This window comes from Charadrius vociferus, unplaced genomic scaffold (assembly GCF_000708025.1).
Source record: "Charadrius vociferus isolate BGI_N301 unplaced genomic scaffold, ASM70802v2 scaffold282, whole genome shotgun sequence".
NCBI classification, from domain to species: domain Eukaryota; kingdom Metazoa; phylum Chordata; class Aves; order Charadriiformes; family Charadriidae; genus Charadrius; species Charadrius vociferus.
Genome location: NW_009647731.1, coordinates 3,050,210 through 3,078,079, shown reverse-complemented (window position 1 = coordinate 3,078,079; position 27,870 = coordinate 3,050,210). Strand labels below are relative to the sequence as shown.

General features: G+C 41.7%; 1 protein-coding gene across 1 annotated transcript in view; it reads right to left on the bottom strand.

Moving 5' to 3' along the window:
* SORCS3 (sortilin-related VPS10 domain containing receptor 3) overlaps nt 1–27,870 on the bottom strand; it is a 219,515-nt gene that overhangs the window by 100,700 nt on the left and 90,945 nt on the right. The window contains exon 5 of the mRNA XM_009881623.1: nt 6,336–6,409. Within this exon, the coding sequence (XP_009879925.1) occupies nt 6,336–6,409 (74 nt within the window). The remainder of the gene's footprint in view (nt 1–6,335; nt 6,410–27,870) is intronic.

Here is a 27,870-nt window from a genome sequence, read left to right as displayed (position 1 = left end):
CTACTTTAAAAATTGTATATTGCAAAATGAGATTTTATTCAAATTTAAAAATCACTTCAAAAAACTTCCAAAAAAAAAAAAAATCAACCATTTCAGGATGTTCCTTTGTTTAATTTTTTGAGAGAAATATTTTTATAATGTTGACATGAATTCTAAAATATCTTTATCTCCTTGAAACTTCTCCAACAAAAATAAACACTATTTCAGCCAATAAAAAGTATCCAACTGTATATCTAGGTTCCATTTCTATCTCTGCCACTGAGTTACTGTGTAATCAACAAGCTAGTCAGCTACGAGCTAATGCTTGGAAACGTTAAATATCTATAGTGCCAACTTCATTTAATTGCAGGCACACCAAATGAAAAGAAGATCCCTAACCTCACAGTTCCCTAACTTGCCCATCTTTTCAGTGAAAAGGAAAATAAAATTGGTCTTATTATCACCACAGGGTTGTGATCTTTAATTAACTAACGTGACCTTGCAAGGAAATCTTTCAATATATGTCAAGACCTTTTAAGAAGCTCTCATCTCTCCTGAACTGCTGTGACAGAGCTTGAGGCTAGAGTCTGAAAATTTTGTCCCCAGCCTAGTACAGTTCATGGTCGTGGTGGCTCAAGTAACACATTCCAGGTTTATGTTAGCATTACCCTCCAGGAGAAAAACCTTTCCCAGGTGTTCTCACCCACAGGGCATGGGAAGCAAGTCCCTTAACACAGGCAAATGGGTCATTAGCCCACAGGAGCCTCCAGTAATAGGTCCCTGTTGAGCTACTCATGTGCGGCCTATGTGAATAGCCACTGGGTATATTTTATGATGATGCTATAGGTGGTGTTATCCATGGCTGCCAAACTGGAATTTCTCCTTTTATCCACAGCTCCATGTACGGTATGGTTTCGATTCTGAAAAACGCTAATGCAGGATTACTTAATAGTCAATTTGACATTTACAAGACTATGTTTTCTTAACACTAAACTTGGCTGTAAAAAAAATCAGGCGATGTTTCCCCAGCACTATGCAATGACACCATCTGGTAGTTAATGATTAGTGGGACTTACAGGAGAGACAGGCACTTATTTGACTAACCATTTCATCGCTGGCAAACTAGTCAAGTAAAGGTAACCTTAGCTGTATCCAAAGGTCACTTCTGGAAGTGCTGCTGAAACAGTCTGTGTGGACCCAAATCGGCACTGGGACTAGGAAATATCAGTGCTATCACAGAGCTGAGGAAATAAAAACAGACACAAACCCCTGCCCAACTGCAGATCCAAACCCAGATCATAACCTTTGAAAACATTGAGGTAAATCCCTTATCTTCTGCTACATTACCCTCAGATATCCAAACGAGCCTCTGCTATAGTGTTCATGAAATTCAAGCTGCAAATAAATAGAAATACACTGACTAAATTTTATCACTCTTCCTATACAAAGTTATGACAAAAAAAGACTGAAAACCTTGCCCTCAAGAGACAAAATTTGCTGGCTCATGCCTCAAACAACTGTGACAGGAAAGCCGTAACTCCAAAGCACAGCCGAAGTGGATGCAGAGCCTCTTCCCTTCTCCCAGTGAAAGCACAACCTTCTCCCTTCTCCCGATTTTTAATCCCTGGATTTCAAAACAATTGTGGCTGGCATTCATGGATACCAAAACAACCAGAAATCCAGTTGGTTATCAAAGAAAGAGAAAAAATAAAATTCTGGGGAGACTCAGTGAGGGAGTCAGCAGTGTACTGGAGAACTGCTTCTTACACCACATTTTTCCTATTTGCAGATACGAACGCTGCTCCTTGAAGCCAGGCTACTACACGTCCTATTTTCCTCCTGCTGCTGTCTCTCTCCTCCTTCCTCGCCGGTGTTTTCTGCCCAGCTTTCATCACTAGTGTGCACTTCCGTGTCTTTTACTGACTGGGCTCATCCTGGGCACTGACTTCAGTGCTCCAAATATCCCCATAGCCATCAGAAATACTGTGCAGATTTCTCCTGCTTTTCCACACAAATGTTTTTTCCCCACTGTTACTGCTCCTGGGCTTCAACAGAATCACCCAAAGTCCCAGAAGGCATGTTTGAAAAAATAAATGAGAAAAGGGTAAATGTCTAGATGTACCAGGCCAAAAAAAAAAAAAAAAAAAAAAAAGGAAAAAGGTCCCACATCCACCACTACAGATTCCCCAGTAATGAAAAGAGGCAGGAAACATGAATGAGTCCTCCAACAAATAGCAGCCTGGGCACACCCTAAAAAGGGGGATGGGTGTCCCAAGGAATATAGCTCTGTCCTCTGCACAGGATGGTGGTCCATGTGTCAGCTCAGCAAACGTAGGCAGGGCCTCCAAAAACAGACGGACAGGGGATGATATTCACAGCCATTTAGCTGATCAGCCAGAAAAGACAGGTCACCTTGTGGGACTCCGTATTTTAAAGAATCAAGACGTAAGATTATAAAAGGACTTCACATGCCACTAAAGCACCTTTTAACTCTCTAGTGCCCTTCAGTGCTCTTAATCTACTGCTGTAGCACCTGATATCACAATATTTGAGTACTTCACCTACTACATCCAACAAGGAAAAGAAATGCTCTCCTATCCCAGTCTTAGCTAGGGGGTAACAAGGCAAAGTCAGCTTGAGTCACCCAAGATGACATGGAAAAGCTGTGGTCCAGCAAAACGCGGAACCAGGCTTGGTGAACACCATTAACCAAACTGTCCTGCCCACCTGCTTAATCCTGTTGTCCCACCACAGGAAAAGGCAGAGGCAGGAAAGCAATTTAAGGACAATTCAAGTCCTTTGAGTTCTTATCTGAACAGAGACAGTATTTAGTCAGCACAGAACACACCATGTGTTTTAGAGACAGGGAAATTTCCCTAACATTTCTACAGTAAAAATATGGACTGTATTTTTTATATCCCTCCACATGACAGCACAGGTGTCTAAGTTACAGTGAGAGAAAATGAACAGGGCCCACAGGGAGCTGCAGAAATGTGTTTTAAAAGAACATTGAGTAGGTCTTTAACAAACTTTGCACACATGCTGGTTCCAGTTATCTTGAGTAATTTCACAGTGATGAGTGATCTGGGAATTTCTGTATCACTGTAGCGTAAGCTCCTATTTCAAGCCTTACAGGATCCAAAGTTATTAAAATCTCTCAGGCCAAGGCACGTGGGAGCCAAATTTGGATGCCTATACTCACATCAAGTAACACATACTGTTCAAGCTCTGCCACTGCCATCAGTGGGTGTAGCTAACAAATGAATCACTACTACAGAAGTAGAGATCTCAAATCCTAGTTTTTTATAAGTATGAGTGGCCCAGAGATGAATCTCAGCTCATGCACAAACTTTGAGCTGGCTGCAGGAACTGATGAGAGATGTCCCATAAACTGTGGGATTTGTGACATCTATATGGGATGAGAACACAAAACTACAACCCAGTGATTAGCACCAACATCTGCGACAAAGGAAAAACTTTGGGTTTGACCAGTGGAGAGCCATCACAGAGCTGCTTGCCAGAGCCACAGCAAAATGCACAGTGACCTGTGTGTCTGTGACTACCAGATAGGTCTCACTTACTCTGCTGAGTGAAAATTCAGACCCCAACCTTACGAGTTCTGATGCAATCGTAATTTTCTCCAGGCCTTAAAGTCTCTATATCTGAGCTCTCTCAGGGAAGGTATAATTATTTGGAAAGGTCTCTGAGACAAAAATAAGACCTCTGCCTGTCAGGCTGACTGATCTCATGAACCAGGTGAAGATTATACTCCTCACAAGCCCATTCACAGCAGTCTGAGCAGTGAAAGTCATGCTTTGAAGGCAAAAACATTAAACAAAAGCTGCCCCAGATAAGGCCAGCTGCATTCAAATCAGATGAAGACTGTCCCATTTGATGAAGGATGCTTACCTGAGCCCCTACTAACAAACAACACAGAGCAGCACAAACAAGCAGCTCACCTCTGATTTTGGCATCTCCCTTTTGTTCTTATTTCTTCTTTCCTGGAAGTTTTAATTAAGAGGTTTGATAATGTAGTGTTTGATAAGCTGATGAACTCCACGGAGTAGTGGCTCATGTCCCTCTGAAACTTACAGCTATACCCACTTTCTGCTTCTTTTGCAGCCTAATAAAAAGAAACTGCCAAATTCCCAAGGCTAAAGAGTTCTCCTTGCATTTCTTTTTCTGTACACATCTTACAAGCCAGAACTTGTAAGTCATCACAGTTTGCAGCTTTAAAAAGAAATAAAGAAGGAAAAAAAAAAAAAAAAAAAAAAAAAAGGAAGAAATCAGACAGCTAAAGGAAGTTATGTTCCAAAATTTCGACATCTCTGACCCCTGCACTATGAATTGGTTCAAATCTCTCTCACTCTGGGAAAAACCTAATTCACTCTCTTGGAAAGTTTATTGTCAATGGGATTGTACTGTTTCAGAGTGGAATAAAGATTTCTAGGTCTATGCCATACAAGTTTTAACTACAGAAGACTTCTACATTTTTTAAGAGAAAGAGATACTTGAAACAGAGGCTTTATATAACGCAGTGTTAAAAAGAAGCATTCAAACTGTGCAGCCAAAAGATCATATGAAAAATGAGGTAGATTGTGGAAACCAATCTACAGGTTTGGGTGTCAAATGAAGAGAGACAAACAGACAATTTCCACTAACCATTACTATATAAAAGTAGAAAATAAACCATAACAACAGAGCTTCTCCTTTAGAAAGAGATTCCGCTTTGTTCCCAAGTCAGCTCAGCCCTTGCACTTTATCTTCCAAGAAAGCCTCTCCCCTAAGCCCAGCCGTGCTATTTGAAGGTTAGGGTACAATTATCCCATAAGACCAGCTATTCTGCTCCACCTGGATACACCTGGAGAGGATCTACACTCACCTTTGCCACGTGCACCTAGCATGAATAGTGAACTCAAATGATTTTGGATAGTTAGGTCAATCAACCACCTGCCACCAGAACTAGGAGAACATAACCACCTCTCCTTCACTATGGAAATGTGAAACAGTGACATCGTCAGACAAGGTTCTAGATCTCTGGTACATTTTGCCAGTCTATGTGACTTAGGAGCCTTACAACTTCCTTTCCCAGATGTTCAAAAACCTTCTTACGCTGTCCAAAATCCATAGGCACACTGAGGGAAATGTCCAGACCTGGTGCCAAAACCCCATGTTTTAAATGTGGAAGTCTAAAGCTGTTTACTGAGATTTGCAGAAAGACCTAGACAATTTGCAAATCCTATGAGGTGTCTATCTTCACTGCAAGGTGTGGAAATACTGCAAATCCAATCTATTTTGGGCCTGGATTCCAGATATTTTAATGACGCCCAAGAATTTCTATGAGAATTTGACTCTAAGATACATACATCATGCTTTGCAATTGGGAGTCAGTTCTGAAGTCCTCCAAATCCCTTTTATTTTCGACTTTTCAAAATAAGAGCCTCAGTTTTTTTAATATTACCATCTTTTTTGGCCTTAAGATGCAGACACTTCTTCAACTATTCACAGCTTCTGTAAATCAGCACTTCTACAAGTTCACACACACACCCCATCATCTGGAACGTAGTACGGTGTTAAGAATCTGATTCAAGCCCCAGATCCTTGATTTAACTACAGAAGGCTACTGCTGGGTTTTCTCTTTCTCTTTAAATTCAATCCTTGAGCCTTCACATGGTGGAGAGAAGTTGGGAAAAACGGCATCTGAAATGGAGGGACTTGGAGACAGGAACTAAATTTGTTTAATCATCTGTTTTTAAGACACTCTCCCAATTTTGGAGGCTGACGCTTGGGAAATGGAAAGGAAGACAGTCGCAAAGCAGATTTTTAGCAAACTGTTTGCAGATCCTGGGCTCCCACCAGTCAGTAGAAAGAAACTGGCTCCTCAGAGAGTGATTCAAAGCAGAGTCTGAATCATCCTTTCTCCCAATGGTTGCATAAGGAGACTGGTCAGAGTGGCTGGCTCTGCACAAAGACTGTGTTGTAGGCTACAGTAGCTCTCAGAAGGGTTGAAAAATGGGAGGTCTAATGACCATAGCTTTGACACTGAAGCACTGGGCAGTTTTTCTGTGTTACTGTAAGTAGGTATGTAACAAAGAAGCAGGAGTTTTGCAATTATGAAAAGACTTGCACTCGTTTGCACAAGACACCACTGTTACCAGAGAAGAGGTACAAACATGGACACGTTCAGCTATAGCACTGCAAGATACGTACTATGGTCTGAGTACATAACACTGATGATAACCAAAACCAAGGGCATACCTAGTGTTCAGGTAAAGCAACCAGTCCCTTCAAGTTAGATGCCCTTCTCCCCTCCGTGACCTGCCAAAAGCAAAGCCAAGCCTGAGGGCTTAACTCACCAGTAAAACCTGTTTGGAGTGACCTGCTCATGCATGAGCTGCCATTTTCTTCCAAAGTCCATGGAACTGTACAGCTGAAAGACAAAGAGAGAAAGGATAAACTTTGAGGAAGAAGAGGAAAGACTGCTGCAAAAATAAAGTATTAAAATCAGCTCAGATTAAAGAACAGGAATGGACTGTCCTGCACAGTTATGGATCAGCCTCACTGGCAGGAAGGCTAATAAGGCAACCTCTTCCCCTCACATTTAACCCAGACTAAGCTGCTGGGACTCAAAAGCCAGTTGGCTCTTCCAAAACCTTTTCAATCATTTGTGTGCTTCCTGATTTCAGCTGTCAACACATTCACTTCGGCTGCCATATGACAAAGCTGGCAGTCCCCCTGGCTCTTTCAGCCCAACAGGAAGCAGGTGATTGATGACGTGTAAATTCCTAACATTAAATAGAATTAAAGACAAATTAGATTAGTTAACATGACTATGATGTAATGATTCTATACTCAAGGTCATGCTGCAATTCATTTTTGTGGTGTGGATTACATCTCTCTTCTGTGTGGGAAAGCAAAGGAAATTGCTCCTAATTTACAACTTTTATGTTCAGAACAAGGTCTAAAGTTTGAGATAAGTTAAAAATCAAGCTGTTCATTAGTTCAACATTAAAGACAGTGAAGTGGTTCTTCTTGAAAGCCATGTTTTCAATCTAACAATCGTTTTGAGTCTTTCTGGCTAACAAAAGGTGCAGCGGTAATGTAATGAAATTTCCATGCAACTCCACACTAACTCTTGGACATAGGTTTGCTTCATACATACTCAGCTTAATACCACAAACACCATTATATATATAATATATATATATAATTAGTTTATATTATATATATAATTGGTTTATTACCCACAATCCACTCATAACCAAAGCATACATAAGCTCCTTTTCTCCAACTTTGAGCAAGTTTGGTTCTTCAGAAAAAAAACAAACTTTGAGAAATAACTACTCTGTTTTACAAGTAGAACACAGAGAAATAAATAACAGGCAGTGTTTTGAACAGGATTTCAAATAAATTCAATCTGAAATAAATTCTGGCTTAATAAAATAAGGGTTGATTGCAGGCTAAGGAGGGTAGATAACAGAGCTAAGAAACTTAAATGTTTGTAATATCCAAATTTTGGTCCTTAATGGGAAAATTATATAATTTGAGTAAAGGTTCTGCATTTGATCTGATTTTGAGTAACCAGATTTACAAATCAGAGGCAGGTTCATGTTCAGATTAGAAGGGTTCACAACCTAGTGATGTGTACTATGGCACAGCTATGATGGATGGCTAAATGTGACTGGGAATATAAACTGTATGTGCTCACACTGAATATTAAAGTTTCTTGAATGGGCAGTATCTTTGACCGCAGAGATCCAGCAGCCACATCAGAGCTGGACCACAGAACAATTTACAAAGATGATTGGAAAGGGCTAATTGAGCAGTGTTCTACGCCTGAGGCAGCTGATTAATTCTTATTATGTTTGTACTCAACTACACAACCAAAGCACTGTATAGCTAGCAAAGGGAAGCTCAAAACCTGAAATTCAGACCCCACCAAGTATCTAATGGTATGTGTAACGACAAGAGAATCAGTCCTTTGCATTTATGCCATTGGGAAGTCCAGTTTCTGCCAATGACAGCTGAAGCTGGCAGTGAATAAAGCACATCAGGGGAAATGAGATGTAAGCAGGCATCCTCCAATCTTCATGTCAAAATGGGCTCCAATTACATAGACTTCACTTCAACCAGTATCACTGGGCTTGTGGTAAGAAATATCAGGAAAGATTTTCTGCCCCATGTTCTTCAGGAGATCAGACATGATCTGAATACTTCGATTTGGCCCTATTTCTTTGGTACTGTCACTAGATAAGGTAAGATACTGCACTAAGAGCCCAAATTATCTGGGCTTCCTCTGCTTTTCTGGTCAACCAATCACAGTGACAGTCTAAAAAATACAGCAGGGAATCCTCTGCCCCAAAAGGAATTCTCCGTAGATACAAAATAAAGCATTGCTTATCTTTTTAATTAAGGGAGCCAGAAAAAGAAAATTCCTTCTCCAGATTCAAGGATAGGCTTATGAAGTCAACATCAAGGCCGTACATCAACAAGATAAACAGCAAATGTTTATCCAGGCAGCACCACATCCTTCATTCTGAAGGAAAATCTGGATTTCTAGAAACAATAATTGAAAACCCACACTCCAAGAGTCAAAACTTGTGCCACAACTCTGCCGTGACGTTAGCACGGTGCCTGCCAGCAATATTCCTCGAGTCATTTGATGTGGTTTTACACATATAAGGACCTCTGCACACAGACTGAGTTGCATCAGTTGCACCAAACAACTTGGCTGTCCTTTCATTTCCTGACTGCAGGTACGACGTGCAGTTTGAGCCATGGGGCTGCACAAATCGTGGGCTCCAGGCAGTTTAGCCTCAGTTAACGCCTGTTCACAAGCAAGCGCAAGTGGGACTAGCATCCTTATTGTACTCTGTCATGGATAACCACTCTCACCATGAGAGGAAAGGATAAGCAAAATACAGCCATTTCCTTAGATCCTCTTTCATCTTTGACCCCCAGCATTTCCTTTTCTTTTGCAGCTGCATAACAGCAGTAGCTACAGATAGCTCAGTGGCATGAAGCACAATCTTTTTCTAACTACTCATCTCTCCCACAGTGTCTCATTCAGAAAACATCCTTCTCCCTATCAAGTTAAAAACCAGAGACCAGCTACTGAGCACTTTTTTCCCCTCTTCTTTCTATTAAAGATCAGACTGACTGATGATAGAAGGATTAAATTGAACTTGCAGCCTTTAGGTGGTTTCAGATAAAGAGATAAGGAGCATATTACTCATTTTGAGAACTTTTATTTGTTTATTCACCTACTTATTCTAGGCATCCACTTTGAATTTTAACCAGATGACTGAGTCTTAAAGCTGTATGACAGAACAAATTCCTGAAAGGTTTCTCTGGCCCACTTCACTTTTATAGTATTACTTACAGATGCAAATGTAAAGGTTAATGTTGAATTACTAAATAAAACATAAAATAAAGAGTTTTCTAGTACCCATTAAAATTGAATATATATATACACAATTTCTGTTCATCTCACTTCATAGGAGAAGAGATGCTTTTAGAAGAGACAACAAATTTAGTGGCAAGTACAGCAGATTTCAATACAGATTAATTTTTCCTAAGGCTGAATACTAAGTGATGGAAAGAAATGAGGTTTGTTTGGTGCCAAGATTTTCCCTTTTTAAAGCTCTGCTCTGGCTTTTTAGTGACAAGTAATCTCTGGCATTTCCACCCCCCAGAGCACTCCCATACACTGGTTTAAGAGGGATGGACTTCAGTGTACCACGGGGATGTACTGGGAAGGTATGCCATTTCTGCAATTACCTTGTGTTATTTGATGAATGAAAAATTAAGACTAATATGGGTCTTTGTGTTTGTATGGGCTGATCTTGTGCCTTGACACAGCTGAAGAGTGGCACGCAGAGGACTTGACTAAGGAGCAATTCAGAAGCAGAATGAAAACCAGAAGGACAAAGTCCTGACTCAAGGCAAATGTGACAAAATTCAGGTTTTAACATGAAAATAAACTCAGAATCCTGCATCTACCATAAAGGCACCTCAGTAAACACAGTCAGAGCACTTGGTTGATCGCAGCAACCTCTGCATCTATTTGAGCAGACAGGTTCCAGGATCCTCCTGAAAGCTGAGGTGCTTTGGAGAACAAACACAAAATCTTCAAATTCCCTACTGAGCCCATCTTAACAATGCTTATGAATCTCCTCTACCCTTGCAGCAGACAACAGGGGTTTCACTGTGCATGAGCCTAGAATTTCTGCTTGTCCGAAGACCGGCATGGGGCACTGCCACAGGGCAGATGTGACTCGGGAAGGTAAAGGGGCCAGCATTGCACATCAAAAAAATATACCTTTTAATGTGCTTTCAGGCCTGACGAAGCACCTAAAGTATTACCCTGAAAGTATGAGCCTGGTCACACTAGTAGGATCCAAGAGCAGCTCTGCTTTCTCACCTGGCTTTGAGGTCACCCCAGCTCAGGAATACAGGTGCAGTCTTTGAAAATGGGTACTGAGCGCTAGGGAAAATCTGCCTGTGCTCAGGAGCCTAGTTAGGCCTACCATTAAAAAAAAAGAAAGGGCCATACATCAAGAAGCAAATAAATAGCAAATGTTTATCCAGACAGCTTCACAATGCTCCACACTTCAGGATCGTAGCACCAGGTGTACCACATCCACCACCACAGTTCTGTGTTTTACCAAGAATACACAATCTGTTTGAGGAAAGACCTCGACAACTTTATTTCACCACAGCCCAGACCCTTAACTCACGCTTGTCTTGCTCAGCACTACTCTGAATCGTAAGGGTATTACATACCACAGGCAGAATGCTGCTGCTTCAAACTCTAAGAACACTTGCAACATGTTATTTAATCCCAGCATTATTTCCGAGATAAGCAGTAAGGCCCTTAAAGAGGGAGCTTTGTCCCTGGTGTCAGATTCTGTGCCATGAACACATGCAACACAGCAGCAACACAGTCAGAACTACAGAGCCGGAAAGGAAGGAACTATACACACATGGCACACACAGTGCTGCATCTGAAAAATGACTCCATGCTGTTGCAATTCCATAGTACGAACTCTCAGGTGACACGTCCTGCTGGCTTGTTTGGGGCTGGGGTAATTCGTTTGGAGTGTTTTGTTTGTTTTCCCAATGAGAGTTAGCACAAAAATATAAAAGGATGTTTTTGCTCCAGCAGTCAAGCTTCTCAGAACGGGGGCAGCATGAGAAACTGGCCTTCTTAAACTCCACTTATGGAGAGAGGGGAGAAGAATGAGCAATAAAGGAAAAACATGGAAACCACTGGAAGAGATTCAACCCCCTGATGTTAGTCATCCATATCCGAGCTAGACACCAAAGCTCATTTTTAGACAGGCTCAAAACAGGCACGTCTAAAACACAATTCCTGTACTAAGATATGGTTCTAAAATTCCTTATTTTTCATGCCTTAGAAGCTTCCATTTCTCTCCATAGACACTAAAAGAAGTTCACAGTGACCAGTGCAGAAGGAGATAACCCCACTGCAGATAGATGATTTAGTTGAGCTGGATTTCAAGTTAGGATCCCTCTTGCCAGGTTGACATACTTGGCCTTCATGGGGGAAGTAGGCAGAAGACTGAAGGTTCAGCATGAGCTGAAGAAAGGCCAAGCATACAATAGTCTGGATACGCTTTACCACAGCAAGAGACTGAAGACGTCATGTATAGATTGAGAAGCAATAAACAACAAATTAAAGACAACTCAGAGAGCTTTGATATTTATAGACTTTCTTGCTAAAATACAGAAGAATAATTAGAGCATCAGGAACATATATAAAAAGCTTATATCCAAATAAAATCAAATAATATTTGTGGTTATGAAATCAGGTCTATTGGCTTGACCAAACATCTGGAGAGAATCTCACTAGTCTCCTGTCTGCCAGCCAACCCTGGATTGAATTTGGAGCTTGCAAATAATGGTGTCAGATAAAGTGAGAAAGAACAGCTGGACTATATGTACTTAAAGGAACAATTCATTTATTACACACAAAATTATACTTCCCTCAGACAACACATCCAGCTGATGATGGAAAGATGTATTCATATTAATCCAGCAGGGTGAGAGTTGGCCCAGTGGTAATTACTGGGCAGCAGCTGACACATGGTAACATGATGGAAGAGGAGGGGCAGATTAGCCTGGCCTGCTGTGTCCTCAGAAGAGCATGATCCCAAGCAGCAGCTTGGATTGCTTGCATGAAAAGATGGCTCTGGTCCCAGAAAAGCACAAAAGCAAGCGAACACCTTCTCAGCCAGAGCTGGTGGGGAAAAAAAAAAAATAAAAAATCTACAAGATGTGCGGAGGGTTCCTGCCAAAAAATCAAACTGGGACAGAAGAAAATAAAATTAGGTCAACATTTTTGTAGGAAATTGGACTGCACGCAAGCCGTCTGCAAAGAGTAATTCAGAAAAGCAAGTTTGTTGCACGGTCGATGACCACGATCACCGGAAAAAAACCCCAGAGGCTCAGAAACTGAGAAAAAGTTGTAAACCACTCAGAAAATTGCAAGGTGTGTCTTTTCTCTACAGTTCTGTGTTACAGATGAAATTACAAAAAGAGAAGACAGCGCCATCATTAACATGTCAGAAAGTTCATCCCTAGAAGGAAAATGGAACAGGAGGAAAAACTCAATACTTTTCAGCCTTAAGAATACCAAACAGAGAAGCCATGTCTGACAACTGCCAGAGATGTCCCATCCCATGCAACAAACTCACAGAATCACAGAATGGTTAGGGTTGGAAGGGACCTCTGGAGATCATCTAGTCCAACCCCTAAATTCAAACTACAGTGAAAACGTTTCAGGAGATGACAATATCAACATTTTTTCTAAAGGCACACTGAGGACATGAGTACTGCAGGAGAAACATTTTGCAAGATCTCAGAACAATATTCCACGTAGAATAAATGGATGGTCCCCACTTCACCCACTGCAAAGATCCTTTTTCCACACCTAAAACTAGGCATAGGAAGGATTTAAGGATGCCCTTACTTAACACAACAAAACAAAAGATTCTGCACTGTAGGAGATAATCACTCCAGGAAGTGAAAGGATACGAGTAATAATTTCATTTCTTTGACTCTAAAACAACACCTACCCCTACTCAACCACTCCTGACGTTCAGATCTATCTAGTCACCAGGCTCTCCACTTGTTGAATTTAGCACAGAAATTCCAACCTGCCAAAGTATTCCCTCTTCTATTCTGTCTTATTGTTTCATCATTTGAAAATAGTGTCTTTTTCCTTCAGCTCCAGCTGAATCCCTGAGACACTATCTCCCTATAAGTCCTCGTTCATACAAATAGTAATCAGATCCCCAAATCCCCAAGGAATTCAAGTTGGAATAGTAAACTCTCAAATAGCCAAGACTGACCCAAAGATTTCCAACCGATACCCACAACTCACAAGCTATTCCCCCTTATTAACTAATTTTTTCCATTTCAGATGTTGTAAAATTGTGGTTTTCCTCCTTCTTCTAGCCCCACATGCTAAATCCACTTGTGGAGATCCCCTAAAACAATCCTGTAGCCATCAGTTGCCCTCAGGCACTGGCATTGTGTGCTTTCAGGAGCAGAGTAGACTGCAAAGCCTTGCCAGAACAAAGCAACAAAAGAAAGAAAACAGAATCGAGAAGAACTGGATAAGAAGACAGACAGGACAGATTTGGTGTAGCCATGAAGACAGCAGTTGGTACTACAGAAACATGCCCGACTTCTAGATCACATCTTCCATCATACCTTCCTTGCGTATCTGCCATCCCTCCTTTTTTGAGGACAGATGGATACCTCCCCCTTTCACAGCGCCAGTATAATATTTACTCTGTGGGGTTAATGCAGCCCCCTTTCTTAGGTTCCCCTGTGAGGCAGGACATGTTACTTGCAGCATAATAAGGACAAGACTAAGGTCTAATGTGCTTCAGTTGGGTGGCTGAAACTGGGTCAGGAGCAACCCTTGCCATGAAAGGGGCTTTATTACACATAGTAGGAAAGGCTGCATTCAAGGAAAGATTCAGGACCTTCCTCTGTTCCACCACTCCCCTCAGTCTGGGCCTTAGTGAGATGCCTCCAGAGTGTCAAGCAGTTACCATCAGAGGACACAACGGCTAATATCACCTTCAAGCTGATGACCAACTCAAGAACAATGATATCATCTGTACTTGTTCCTTCCACCTCCTCCCAGGGAAATACCTGTCCTTGTCACCTTGCTTTGCTAGGGCTCCAGAGGAACCAAGATCTGCAGCTTGGAAGTGCTTCTGGACCTTTAGAGAAGGCAAAGAAGAGCTTCTCGCTCTCTTCTCTTGCCACAAGCTGCTGGAAATCACAATTCAGGTAAGGCATCCTTGACAGCTCCACACTAAAGAACCTAAAAATAAATCCTGCTTCTTGAGCCAAAAGATTTGTGTAACAGCTGGTGGAGCTGAGCTTAGGAGAAAGAATTCTACTAGCACCATATTTATGGGCTTTGTTTACAGAGAGTTGTAAAAACTAGTAATAGTAATGAAAACAAATGGACCAGTTTATCTCTCTGCTTTGATTTCCTTTCCAGGTGATTAAAAACTGCATCAAGAGACCTCATTACAGCCCAAGGTTCTTCTCTAGCATCGTACAGCCAGATTGACTTAGGCACGGAAAGAGAACTTGTCCACAGACTGCTGCATGTCTGAGACTCACCAAAGCTGCTCATTTCCCTACAGATATTGCACAGTAGAAGGGACGCTGGAAACAGACTCTTTGATGAGAAAACGGTCTAGACAGAAATGAAATACTAAATGCATTTCCATCATGAGTCTCATACAGAGATGGGGGGGGAAGTATCAGAAGCTGGGAAGTTCTCTTTGGACTTTAAAATCTAATACTGAAATATTTCACATGCTGGTTGGCAAAAGTAGGTCTTCAGACAAAAGAAACTGAAAGTCCTCCCTACTATTATAAGAAACTGGTCAGGGATCTTCTGCACAAAGCCCAAACACTGAAAACGTTTGACTTCATGTTGTAATTGTATAGGTCAACCCAGACCTGGTTTATAAAGAAACCAGGTGGGTTAAGATAATGCACTGATGTCATGTTTTATGGTTTTACAGTTTAAAAAAAAAAAAAAAGAAATGGTTTTATCTGATGGGTCCACTCACAGCAGTGCAGTTTGCTTAAATGTGATGCTCAAAGCAAGACTTGCCTGCCTCTGCTTCTCCATTTCACCTCCAAAAGAAGAGGAAAGTTTATTAAGCTAGTGGGGAAAAAAAGTCCACTCAAAACCCTCACATTTCCATTTCTCTTAAGCCTAATTGGTACCGAGCATACTCAGCCACAAATTTGCCATTTCTGCTGAGAGCACAGCATATCTTTTGCTTTTCTACTGCGTGACTAGTTGTAGTGGAACAAGAAGTTCAGATACAGCTGCAACAGGAGCAGTGACATAAATGAGTATCACTAAAGAAGTTAAGGTGTGTTTCAGTACTGGAGGAAAAACAGCCTCTCTTTTTACTATTTTCTCCCCACCACCAGAAATGCTGGAGCGGCTCAGAACCCAGATGAAAAGTATTAGCTTCAGATTTTTTTTTTCTTAAACTGAAAATCTGGGGAAAAAACATGTTCACTTCGGTCAGTCAAAACACATTTCAATCATTTCTAAATAATTTAGCTTTAGCAACTTGCAAAAGGTACTATAAATAGAAATGCCATTTTGAGGGAAGACTAACTTTTTTTGATTGCTTGTTTATTCCTTTCTTTACAACATTTTAACCACTTCAAAATCCATTCTAGAGTCTGGGGGAGGGCTAAAGTTGGGTAATATGTTGCCACTGACCTCCTTCCAATGAGCGCTTTGTTAACAAGCCTTATTGAAAACTACAGACATAAAAGGGAAAAAACAAACAAACAAACAAAAAAAACCAACCCAAAACCAAAACAAACCAGAAAGCAGAAAACTCTACTTCCAGAGCCTGAGAACAGATTGAGACATAACAGACAAGGCAAGCAACGCGCCATGCAGGGTTACAGTTACCCACATCAGCGATGTGGAGCAGAGAGCAAGAGCAGACACAGAAAGGGGCAGCGATACAGAACGGGAGAGGGAGGGACAGTACTGGGACTGTGAAGGGATCCGAACAGGATGGAGGTGGCAGAGCTGCCTCCTGCTACCAGGGTCTACAAGGTGCACCAGAAGACATCTTTGGCAGCATTTCTTCCACTGGCATCCAATAAGCCCAGCCAGAGGCAGAGGAGGGTTGCAGGGCTGCTCCTGTTGTCTCCAGCTGCTGCTTCACTCCCTTCTTCCCTCGGATCCACTCTTTAACAGCGACAAAGGACTGAAGCCTCTCTAATAGCTGCTGAGTTTTCTCCCTCCAAGTTGGGCCGGTCCCTTTGCCCAGTTTCTTCTCAGCTTAAAAATCTTTAGGCAGTTTTTGGTCTGAGGTCTCTGCTACCTCGATCCACCAACTGCTTGGATATAGCCAACAGGGCCGCACAGGTCACCCTGCGCCCTCCCAGCCCAAGAGGAACATCTTACTTGCTCCTGAGGGCTCCACATTGAAGCCCTTTAGAAGCCCCTCCTTACGCTCCATCAATGCCTATACTCCAAAAGTTTAACAATAAGGGGAAATAAATGGGAACCGCATGTCTAATGGGAAGATTTTTCATTCAAATGTGCTTTATTGTGTGATATATGCCTTTAATTACAGTGCAAGCGTCTGGGTACATTCGTTGCTATTACAGACCAATCTTTCATGTTTATTGAGCATAAGACTACAACGAGCAGAGCAGGAGAGGCTCAGACATTAGCCAGAGCAGGACATAAAGCTACAATCACGTGCTTGGCTCTTCCTGTCTTCTATCTGTAGGGTAACCTCTATATTACGCAGAACAGGATTTCATGGAAGAGGGTTTTTTCCAGACTAGTTAAAGAAAGAGATTTAACACCACCAAACCACCTTCCAAATTCATATAAGATTTTGCTGAGTTATTTCTTTATGTGGAAAAAACAACATTTCTGAAAGTGTATACATGGGTGTTAATGAAAAGGGTTTAAAACTGCACTTAGAACAGCGGTTTATTCTGATTTGTAATTGTTGTTCATGTAAAAAATTTCACATGGCTTGAAAGAAATAATTTTTTTATAATAAATATAATAAATATTTTAAAATAATATAATAAATATGATATATAAATAAAATAATATAATAAATATTATTTTGATAATAAATAAGTTTTTGCTCAAGCAGAACATGTCATTTTGGCAAAATAAAAGCAATGTATATTGCTCCAGGTTAAATCGTATGTCATTTAACTTACACACACCCTGCCACCCAATTCAGCTTCCGTTTTCCATTCATCAGCATTTTCACAGGCAGGGGAGGTTACTAAAGACAGTTCTCAAGTTATGTGACCCATCACCCTGCAGACACCGAGCAGACACACACCTGAAACTAATCTAGTTCACACAGGTGAAAATGCTGTAAAGTAAAGCTGCTCCGGCTTGAGGCCAGCCCCAGCAGAGGGTAGGTGTCCACCCTCCTCACACAGTTCTCATCTCACCAGTTGAAGAGCAGCAAACTTCCCAGGTCCTTAAGACCTGCACCTCACTTTTCAGAGCTGCGCGCAACCCTGTTTCTTCACAAAGTCAGAGCAGTCTCACAAACTGTCCACATTCTTCTACCCCATTCACCCTACGAGGACACTGTGCCCCCTCAGCCTGAGGCCATGGCTTCTGTCAGGGATTTATGAGGCAAAGAAGGGATTGTTGCAAAATGTTTAGTGGCTACTAAATTGCACCTTTGCTAAGAGAGGAACTCAGTCGGGATTTTACCAGATTTCAGAAGCTGACAAGTAGCTTGTGTCATCCTCGGGAAAAGTGAGAAAACAACATCATTGCACTGGCCCATTGTGCCAAGCGCATTTCCTACAAGCACCCAAAATCAGGGCGAGCGAAGGTTGAGCTACACAAAAGATATACTTTCTGGTGATTGAGGAAGTTTGTGGCTGGGCACGGAATAAATACAGACTGGTCCAATTAAACCCGCTCAGAGCCCACCCTTCTCTGCTGCCAGAGACCACTGCAGCCTCTCTGCATGTGCACAAGATAACAAAGCTGTGAAGCTGGAGGGGTTTGCTCTGCTCCGTGGCATTAGCACATCAGCCCAGCAGGGTCACAAGCCAGTGCTGTGCATTCAGAGCAGCTAAGCACTTTGCTCTCCCGTGGCATAGGTTTCACTCAGTCTGAGGCAAAGATGCATACACCAAGAAACGCATCACAGGCGCAGGTGCCAGACAACTTGGAGGGAAGTCAGAAAAAGGTAATAACAAGAGTGAAACAAGGAGAGAGAGATTCCAAGAGCTGAACGTGCAGAATTTCTCCAGGGATTGTAAAAAGGAAGCACAGAACTGTCTACATGTTTTTAAATGGGATAACACCAAGGAAACGGGTAGCTTTGAAGGCTGGTATGGGTGAGAAGGCAGACACAGACTTATCCTGTCATATAATAAACACTGTCATATCCTGTCCCATAATAAATAAATCAAGAGAACTAAAATTTAAGCTGAAACGGCCAGTACGTCTTGATTCACTGGATGCCTCAAGTGCCAAAGCAAACCTGCCTCTGTGAGCTTTAACATATAATATAATAAAGAAATTCAGAGTTCCTTTCAGCCTTACTCCCCAGTCAGCTCTGGTATCCACAAGGAGCTCTGCTAGCTTGCAGATGTTCTCCAGGACTGGTCTTATTATAACACTCTTAAAAACCTGTGAGGTAATTCAGTCCAAGTCTAGTTAGCCACAGTTCTCATTGGCCATATTCCCTGGCAACCCATGCACTGACGACAGGCAATTATTGAAGGGAAAAGCAGAGCCTGCTTACACGGGCACCTATCTCTACACACGCAGACAGCCCAGCCAGAGATCATATGCAGGAAGGAGTTTCAAACCTGGAAAGCTCCACAGGAGCATCCTTTCCTTCATCCTAAACAGCAAGTGGTCTCATGGAAGGCAAGAGATGGAGTCACAGAATCACAGAATGGTTAGGGTTGGAAGGGACCTCTGGAGATCATCTAGTCCAACCCCCCTGCCAGAGCAGGGTCACCTACAGCACGTTACACAGGACAGCGTCCAGGTGGGTTTTGAATGTCTCCAGAGTGGGAGACTCCACAACTTCTCTGGGCAGCCGTTCCAGTGCTCCACTACCCTCAAAGTAAAGAAGTTCCTTCTCGTGTTAAGATGGAACTTCCTATGTTCAAGTTTATGCCCATTACCCCTCGTCCTATCACTGGGCACCACTGAAAAAAGACTGCTCCCATCCCCCTGGCATCCTCCCATTAAGTATTTGTAAGTATTAATAAGATCCCCCCTCAATCTTCTTTTCTCTAGACTAAAGAGACCCAAGTCCCTAAGCCTTTCTCCATAGGAGAGATGTTCCAATCCCCTAATCATCTTTGTTGCCCTTTGCTGGACCCTCTCCAGCAGTTCCCTGTCCTTCTTGAACTGGGGAGCCCAGAACTGGATGCAGTACTCCAGATGTGGCCTCACCAGGGCAGAGTCCTCTCTGTACTTCACAGGGATTCATGCAGTTCATCCTGATCCAAACGTGCAGGGGAGACTGACAACACCACCCACTCCCCGGCATGAAGGGCAGCATACGGATGTTTACAGGAGGAACCCAAATGAACAGCATCATTGTAAATGCCAGCCACCATCAGGAACAATTTAGCTTGACAGTTGTAGCAGAAACTGTCACTGCACTGAGGCATCATTGCCAGAAAAATCACCAAATGAGAAAGTTGCATGTTTCAGGGATCCCCTAGGGCTGCTGGGCATCCACCATTTACACTGTCATCTCTGATTCATCCATCACCCGGTTCCTGCAATCAAACAGTGGAAAATTGTACCTTTGGAATAAATGAATCTGCAATTGCAGATCATGCAAGAAAAAGGAACTCTTATCTAACCTCTCTCAGCAGCTATCTATGTTTTTATATATTCTGTGGTGTCTATATTTAAACTATTTATCGCATTTAATTCAAACTCTAGGTACCTTCAATCCACCTTAAGGAACAGGGTGAAGAAAAAAACGCACACAAAAACTCAACAACAATAAGCAAACTTGATTCAAGGCAACAACTACAGACAAAAAAAAAAAAATCACCAAACTTGCTATAATGTAATTTTAATGCCTGAATTTAACCAATGTTCACAGTGATGGTACAGCATAATTCATAAGATAAGGGAAGGCTGCAAAGAAAAAATAAAGCAGCATTCTCCATGCTGTCACTAAAGAAAAAAAAAAACAACAAAACAACCCACAATTCATCTGGCTAGGGAACATCAGACTCAATTTTGCAGGAGAACTTTCAGGTTTGTCACATTTGTGCCGTTGGGTAAGTGTGCGTAACTCTTGTGGACTTGCACCAAGATCTGAGGAAATCAACTGGCCTGAAGCAAGTACTGTGTTAGTCAGAGGACAAAACCAGAATCCTGTTTTGGCAGCAAAACTTTTGATGACATTATTGTTCTCTTACTATATGGCAGGAAAGTCCCCTTGGGTACAGTATATTCTGCTAACATGTTATTTGTACGTGCTGTTATCTCTTGAACACTGCAAGTACAAAATGCTACCAAATTTACATTCAGATGGTTTATGATCACTGAGCCTCTGGCAGAAATGAGATGCCCAAGGTAGCAGGCTGTGGGAAGGATCAGGTTTTTCTCCTTTTGCACTAGAGAATCCCAAGGATTTTCTATATAGCTTTAAGTTTTGTTGTTTGTTTTATCAATTGTCCTTCCCTTAAAAATATCACCCTTCATTTTGGTGCCTCAGCTCCTCCTTTTATCATACCCACAATACTTCAGATGTATCAAAATTTTACTGCATTGTGCCCTAACTTTCATTTTATAGCCACCCATGGTCCTATAAAAATCAATTGAACACGAACCTAAAGAATTTTATTACACTGGAAGAACTTCTCATAACTGCCACAAAACTGTTGCGGGGCTTCTACTGCAAAAATTCAAACACGCACACAAGTGTGCGCGCACCCCACACAAACAGGCAACCAGCTTTCTCCCAGACAACCTATATGGAAGACCAGTTTGACCAAAATGCAACTGAAGATGTGCCACATTTGCAATGATGAATAAAGATCTCTCTTAGAGGCATAAATGGCCTGCAGCAGAACAATGCTAGAATCAGATTATGAAAATTTTGGCTTTTTTGCCTTTTTTTTTCTTTAAAGATAAAGCTTCTAGTTTTATTAACTGTGAGGAAGCATTTGAAAAACATGATTTCCAACCTTTCCTCAGTCATAGAAGCATCAAGAGAAATATAAGAGAGGACTACTGAAATTATCCAAACACCTTCCCGATTTTCTCTCCGCCAAACTCATGACTTTTGAAGGACCAATTCATTTCTGGTAAAAGCTTGGGATTACTAGTTCTGAGGTGCTAGACCAGAAAATCCAGGCACTGGCTCCTTTTTCACCACTGAAGCAATGACAATGTAAAAGCTGAAACACATACTGGGCTGACATTGAGCATATGGGAAATTTGAATCATCTGTGCCTACAGTAGGGACAAAGGACTTAAAGCTGTTCCTCTGGCACCTTTATTCCCCAGAACAATACTGATTACATGCCGTTTCTTTCAGAAGGAAAAAAAAGAAAAGAAAAAAAGATGAAGGAAAAGAAAACAAAATTAAAAAAAAAAATAGGCAAATTTTCCTATGTCGAGGTTGAATGATGGAAACAAACACTTGCTTTAGCATAAGCGATGGCTTGCACACAGGCAGATGAGCCCAGGGAATCTCCATCTCAGCAGGGGGAATTTAGGGGAAAAAAAAAAAACCACTCTGCACACTGGAAGGAATAATCTACATCTATCTTGTTTTCTTAAGGAAACAGAATAACATACATGTTTTTAGGCCAGATCCTCCAGTGATGTAAATCAGCCTTTCCCTGCTACACTGAATTTCAGCTGCTACATATGTGACTGCACGCATATTATTTTGTAAACCAGCTCAGGTGTGCTATTAGATCAGAACATGGTCCATTTCCCCGCTGAAACCAAGCACTGGAGGCAGGGATGGTTTGTTAGTGAGTCAAAAAGGGGAGGAAAGAGAGAGACAGAGAGGAAACCTATTTGCAAAGGGCAACCTGAAACAAAACTAGGGCCACATACCAGCTTCCAGTATTGCAGAAATCTGTTTCGCACAATAGCCACTAAATTATTTGACATTAAGTGTATGAGCTTTTTTGTATACTGCTGTGGCACACCATATAAGAAGGGCCCTCTCTGCCCTGTGGCACAACTACAACTACAGCAACTGCTGACGTGAAATTCCCACATGGGGTCGCCAGCCCAACCACACCTGAAGTTCTGCCACAGCCTGAAGCCTGGGGAGAGACGAGGTTGCAAGAAGAGGAACTCCTGAAACATTTCTATAGGGCCACCTGGGCCAGTGGAAAGGAAAACAGAACATGATTCAAGAAGTCTGGGTAATGCTGCAGCTCTGTCACTGGTTAGCTGGCTAACCTTCCACAGCCCAACTCTCCGTGCTTCAATTTCCCTTCAGCCTCTCTTGCTGCCTTGTTGACTCTGCCTCTGTACTGGCAACCATCAAGCTGTGATTTCTGAACCATTTAAAAACCCCTTGCATGGCAGTGGTGGTAGGTAACATGACCAGGACAAGACTGTGGTAACGCTGGCACTGCTGGGTAAACCAGATGATTCCTCATGGTCATGGCACAAAAGGACCTACTAAGAACTGCATGGTGCAAAAATCACCAGGGCACCCTGGGATTTACAAAAACTAGTTAGGCTTCATAGAAGACTGGTGGAGAGGAAATGTCAGCTCCTGCCTGCTCCTTTTCTGGGGTTTCTCTTTGTTTGGCTCTCAGGTATGCATCTCTCAGCTGTATAAAAAGACTTTTGTAATGTACTGGTAGAGATAAGATGTAATAACAGTGTCCCATTAAATGGATGCCCAGCAGGAAAGCACTACACAGATATTACCATCATAGCAATAGACTCCCACTGAAATCAAGTCACAGATGCTCTGTGTGGTCTAGGGCCAGCCTGTAGGATCGGATGGCCAGACTGGGCTCTGCACATCCTCAGCTGAATGGAAAGCATAGTTGCAATAGCAGCTAGAAGCAAAACAGTGGCAAAGACTTTGGTCCTTGGCACTGCCAACTACAGCCAAGGCTCTGCATCAGGATCTGGACTGTATGCATCCTAAAGATTCCCATCCCTGGATGGTTCACATAGCCCTCTTTCCAAGTAGTAGTGGTTTTTTCAGGTTATACAAATATGCCAGAGGTTCAGAGAGGAAACTGAAAGATCCCTGCCTTAGGGGGAGAACTGAGGGCAAGGGACAGCCTGCTATTCCCAGGCCTGCTTTTCCCACTCCTGACTGCGAGCTCCCCATCTGGCACACAGAAATGCACCCCTCAGGAAGCATCCTCACAGGCTGTCCCCGGCTCTTTGTTGTTGATGATGTAGCAAATAGGCATGTGCAGGTGCATGCATGAGGGAGAAGGACTGTGCCTTCATCCCTCAGCATCATCCATCCAGCTGGCTGCCTCAAGGACACTGTTCTATCTCATCCCAGTCATCCATCTTTGAGGATGTTAAAGATGAAAGTACTGTCTTACGTAGCCCACTGCCATCCTAACTTCCAAACAGTGAGGCCTTTTATTGTCGAGGCAATGTGCAAATACTAATTAATGCCACCACTACCCACACAGAAAGAATAGCCCTTGTTGGGCAGATTTCCAACAATCCTCAGCTGCCTGAATCACTGACAGTAATGGGAGCTGCTGGGTCCCGAATCCTTCTGGATAAAGCATGAGCCTTCTTGGTTAACAAAACATAACAGCTTCTTAACAGCCACCTTCCAGAAAGCACTCTTGGTCCGAGGGAATTAAATAGTGTCCCTCTGTATTCAATTCTACATGCCCATGGTCATACTTACAGGTGCTGGCAGACCCATCTTCCCCGAGCTATGGCTTTAACATCCTGAAGCATTAAAGAAAGACAAGCAAAATCCAAGAGAGTGAAACTACCTAAAATCCCAACACTAAAAGCCCATACACGACTTGTGTGTTCTTGCAGGCACTTAGCAATAGTGAAAGCCTGCCTGTATAACCACTGCACACCATAATGTGTAAAGGCTTACATACTTATAGGCCTTAATCCACAAAAGCACTTAAAATCTTAAAATTAGGCTCGGGCTAAAAGATTTGGCTTCTGAGGTCAAGGTTGCTTTTTTTTTTTTCCTATTAAGTTCTACATTTCATATGTAGTGCCATTCAAAATGAATTTTTTATGACAATTCACACAAGTATGTTTATCATCACAGTCTTCTCTCTGTTATTTTAGTGGTGATATTTTGGGTAAAATTAATCCTGTTGTTCTTTGGCCTGGATTAGTCCCATTTCTAAACTCAAGGACCACATGGAGCCAATTCAATGAGAGGGGGAAGGACACCAAACTGAAGTGTTCCATGGTCACCATCTGAGTGGAGTCAACAGTTGAACTGTGCTCTCTCTTCAGTTTAAGGTGGTATCATCTATAATTCGGCCCAGCAGATTTTTGAGGAAACTCAACAGTGCCATCAGGCCAGATAAATACTGACACAGAGCTTTGAAAAGCAATACAGAAGGCAAAGGCAAAAGGAAAGGAGAAAAAAAAAAAAAAAAAAAAAAAGAGAGAGAGAAAAAGAAAGAAAAGGAAAAGGGAAAAGAGGTGAAAGAAACCCTTCTGGATTCATCGAATTTCACTGACGCAGCCTGGTAGGTAACTCATATCTACATAAACTAATCCTGATAAAGCAAAACAAAAGATTGGGAATTCCATCTTTGCTTACACGTCGTGCTTGCTCTCTCCCCCAGGGCAGGGGTCATTGTAACCTACAGGCACGATAGCAGGAACTGGGAAACTTAATGCTTTTTGTTGCTTTGATCATACTGGAATCATATCTCATGTAATCCATTTTGCACGCATCCAGACAACAGGGTTGGTTTCACGCCCCTTAATCTCAGGTAATATAGCAAATACTTACATCTCAGCAAAGGAAATTACTTTCTTGACAGTCAGTGGAGGTTAGTCAATACAAACGAGTCTAAAGTACAATTTACCTCATCTGAAAAGAGTCACCTGCATTTGCTTCCAGAAATCAATCAACACAATTCAGTAGATCACCGCCAACTACTATGTGCAGCCTCGGCACCTAATATATGTATACATTGCTAGATTTTAGATCTCCACAGTCAGGCAAAATAAATCATGCCCCCAGCGTTCTTATTCTTCAAACTTCTTCATTCCTTCATGTTTATTCCCATCTGCTATATTTATAACCACCCCTCACCCTACTTAGGCTCCAGACAAAATCAATATACAGCCATGATTTAGCGTGGCCCAGGAATAAACCACAGGATCCTTGCTCTGTTACACAATAAACTAGGTTTCTTCAGCAGCAGAGCCATTTAAGCATTGAATGTGTCTCCCTCCATTTATCTCTATATTTTCCTTCTCAAAGTAAAACCTGTTCATGAAGTATCTATAACATAAATAAAAAGCAATAAGAAAGTCTGTTCTAGCTAAATCAAGTTTCACGAGCAGTTACTTTCTTTTTGCCACCACAAATCATCACAAGCCCGAAGTTCACTATTTTGCTAGGACAAAATTCATTGGGCATTTCTGCAGTAGAGCCAGGGCTGCATAATTTAATTTCTCATCTCCTATTAAAACTGCCAGGCTTACCATAATCAGAATGATAAATGCAGAGTCATATGTCTTCTTTCCGACAGTAATGCCCATCAATACTTCAAATGCAAACAATTGTGACATTTGACTCTATAAAAATTACCTGGTGCACCAATACCACTTAATTAAATCATTTAAAAACTGCTTTTGTTACATTTAATGAATGATATATTATACTGCAATGAAACATGCAGCAATACAAATACTTCACAATGCTAACAATTAAGGCTCACTTCACTTACGGCAATTGACAACACAAGTGCTCCTCACTTCATTCAGTTTGTGCATTCCAAATGAACTGGTTAGCGAAAAGGGTGCTTCTTTGCTAATGAGTTTTGTAATCAAGGCATCTATTTTAATTTCAAATTGGCTAGATTGGGGGAAATTGCTGAACTAAATGACTGGTTCTAATTAGGATTATAAAAATATTCATCATGCAGTAGAATTAGTGCAAGGTCTTGATTTCCCTACATTTGCATATAGCTTTAGTTTCAGCATGGAAAAAACCCTCCTGATAAATTGTCTTCCTTTTAATGAATTGAACAAACACTATATCTGTTTTAGTCGTTCTTTCATTTAAAGGCACTGATACATATTCATGATTTGTAAATGAAGTTAAGTGATTTCGATTCTCCAGTTCATTACCATATTGAAGAAGAGACTTCTGTAAATTGCCTTTAAATACTCCCAATCTCAAGGGTTTGGGGGGTGGGTGGGGTGTTTGATTTGGTTTTTTTTAGCTTTACTAACATTTCAGTTTATCTGTTTGATGGAGCCCTGCCTGCCCGGGAGAGCTGCTGGCAGGTGGCTTGTCCAGTGAAGGACACATGATATGTTTGTAGAACCTGATGCTCTCAGAAGAGCATTCAAAAGGCATAGAGATGAAAGGCTTATTTGTGGTTAAGTCATGGGAACAGGACTCTATCTGGGTTCAGTTTCTGACTTTGTTATAGTCCTCAGTGGTAGGCAGGCAATGAAACACTTTAATGACCTGTGCCTGAATACACTATGGATGCTCTGGGGACAATGCTTTGTCTGTCAGCTTCACATTTAATTGCAAGCTCTCTGGGGCAGGAATTGCTTCTTAATATGAATGTCTAATACAACCGGCTAGTCAGTATGGTAGGGACTTTTTAAGAGCAGTTACTGTAATATGGCTTGTATTAAACACTAAACACTAAGTGTTCCTTTATAGCTGGGCAACATACTCACTTTATTTCATTCCTTAGTATCACAGGCCTGTAGGACTAATTGTTATTATGGCAGCTTCCTCGATTTCTTTCCCCTTTGGGTGAGGAAAAGAATGCAGTAGGTGTGCCTCCATCCAGCTTCACCCTGCAGGATGCTCAAACGCCAAGTGACTGATGCAAGATAAATTTGAAAGCTGAGTATTGTATCCATAGGACTGGAACCACAGTCATCATGCTCTTCAGGTATCAATGAGCCATGATGAGAAATTAGCCCCAGTGTGTTCTCTCACATCATGCAATGAAATGGTGTTTCTACCATGAGGATCCATGCAGAAGCAGAAAGAGCTTATTTTCCTTATTAAATATAATGTTCACATCTTGCTAAGAAAAGCTGAGTTTAGTAGTAACACTGAGGTAGTCCCAGTGTTATCTGTGATTCTTTTTGATAAATTGAGCAGCATCTAGTCAAGATAGTCAGGGCTCTGACATGCACCACATTCAATTTTCAGATCATTACTTGCCACATCTCCAACACTGAAGGAATCTCTGCAGCCAGACCTGATATTGTCTGCCAGGTGCAACTTGGTGACACAGCAGAATGTTATCTTGCATATTTTATTTATCACCTCATTCAAAGAGATATGAAGACACCTACTTTCTTTTGTTTGCATCCTGCTGAAGATTAAGCTCTATGGAAGGAGAAGTCACTGATTGCCAGACTTCTTGTTCTCAAATTCATAATGGTGTAGCTGGGGAGTCTAAAATGGTTTGTTATTGAATTATTCAGTCTCACCTACTCCCAGCGGGTTCTCAATCACAGTTTGGCCTGTAAGCAACAGGCAGAACTGTATCTCTTTGCATAGTTTTTTTTCTCTTAACAATGGTAATTTGAAATATTTTAAATCTCTCCCTCCCTATTTCCCTAATATTTTCTCTCTTTTTTTTTTTTAAATT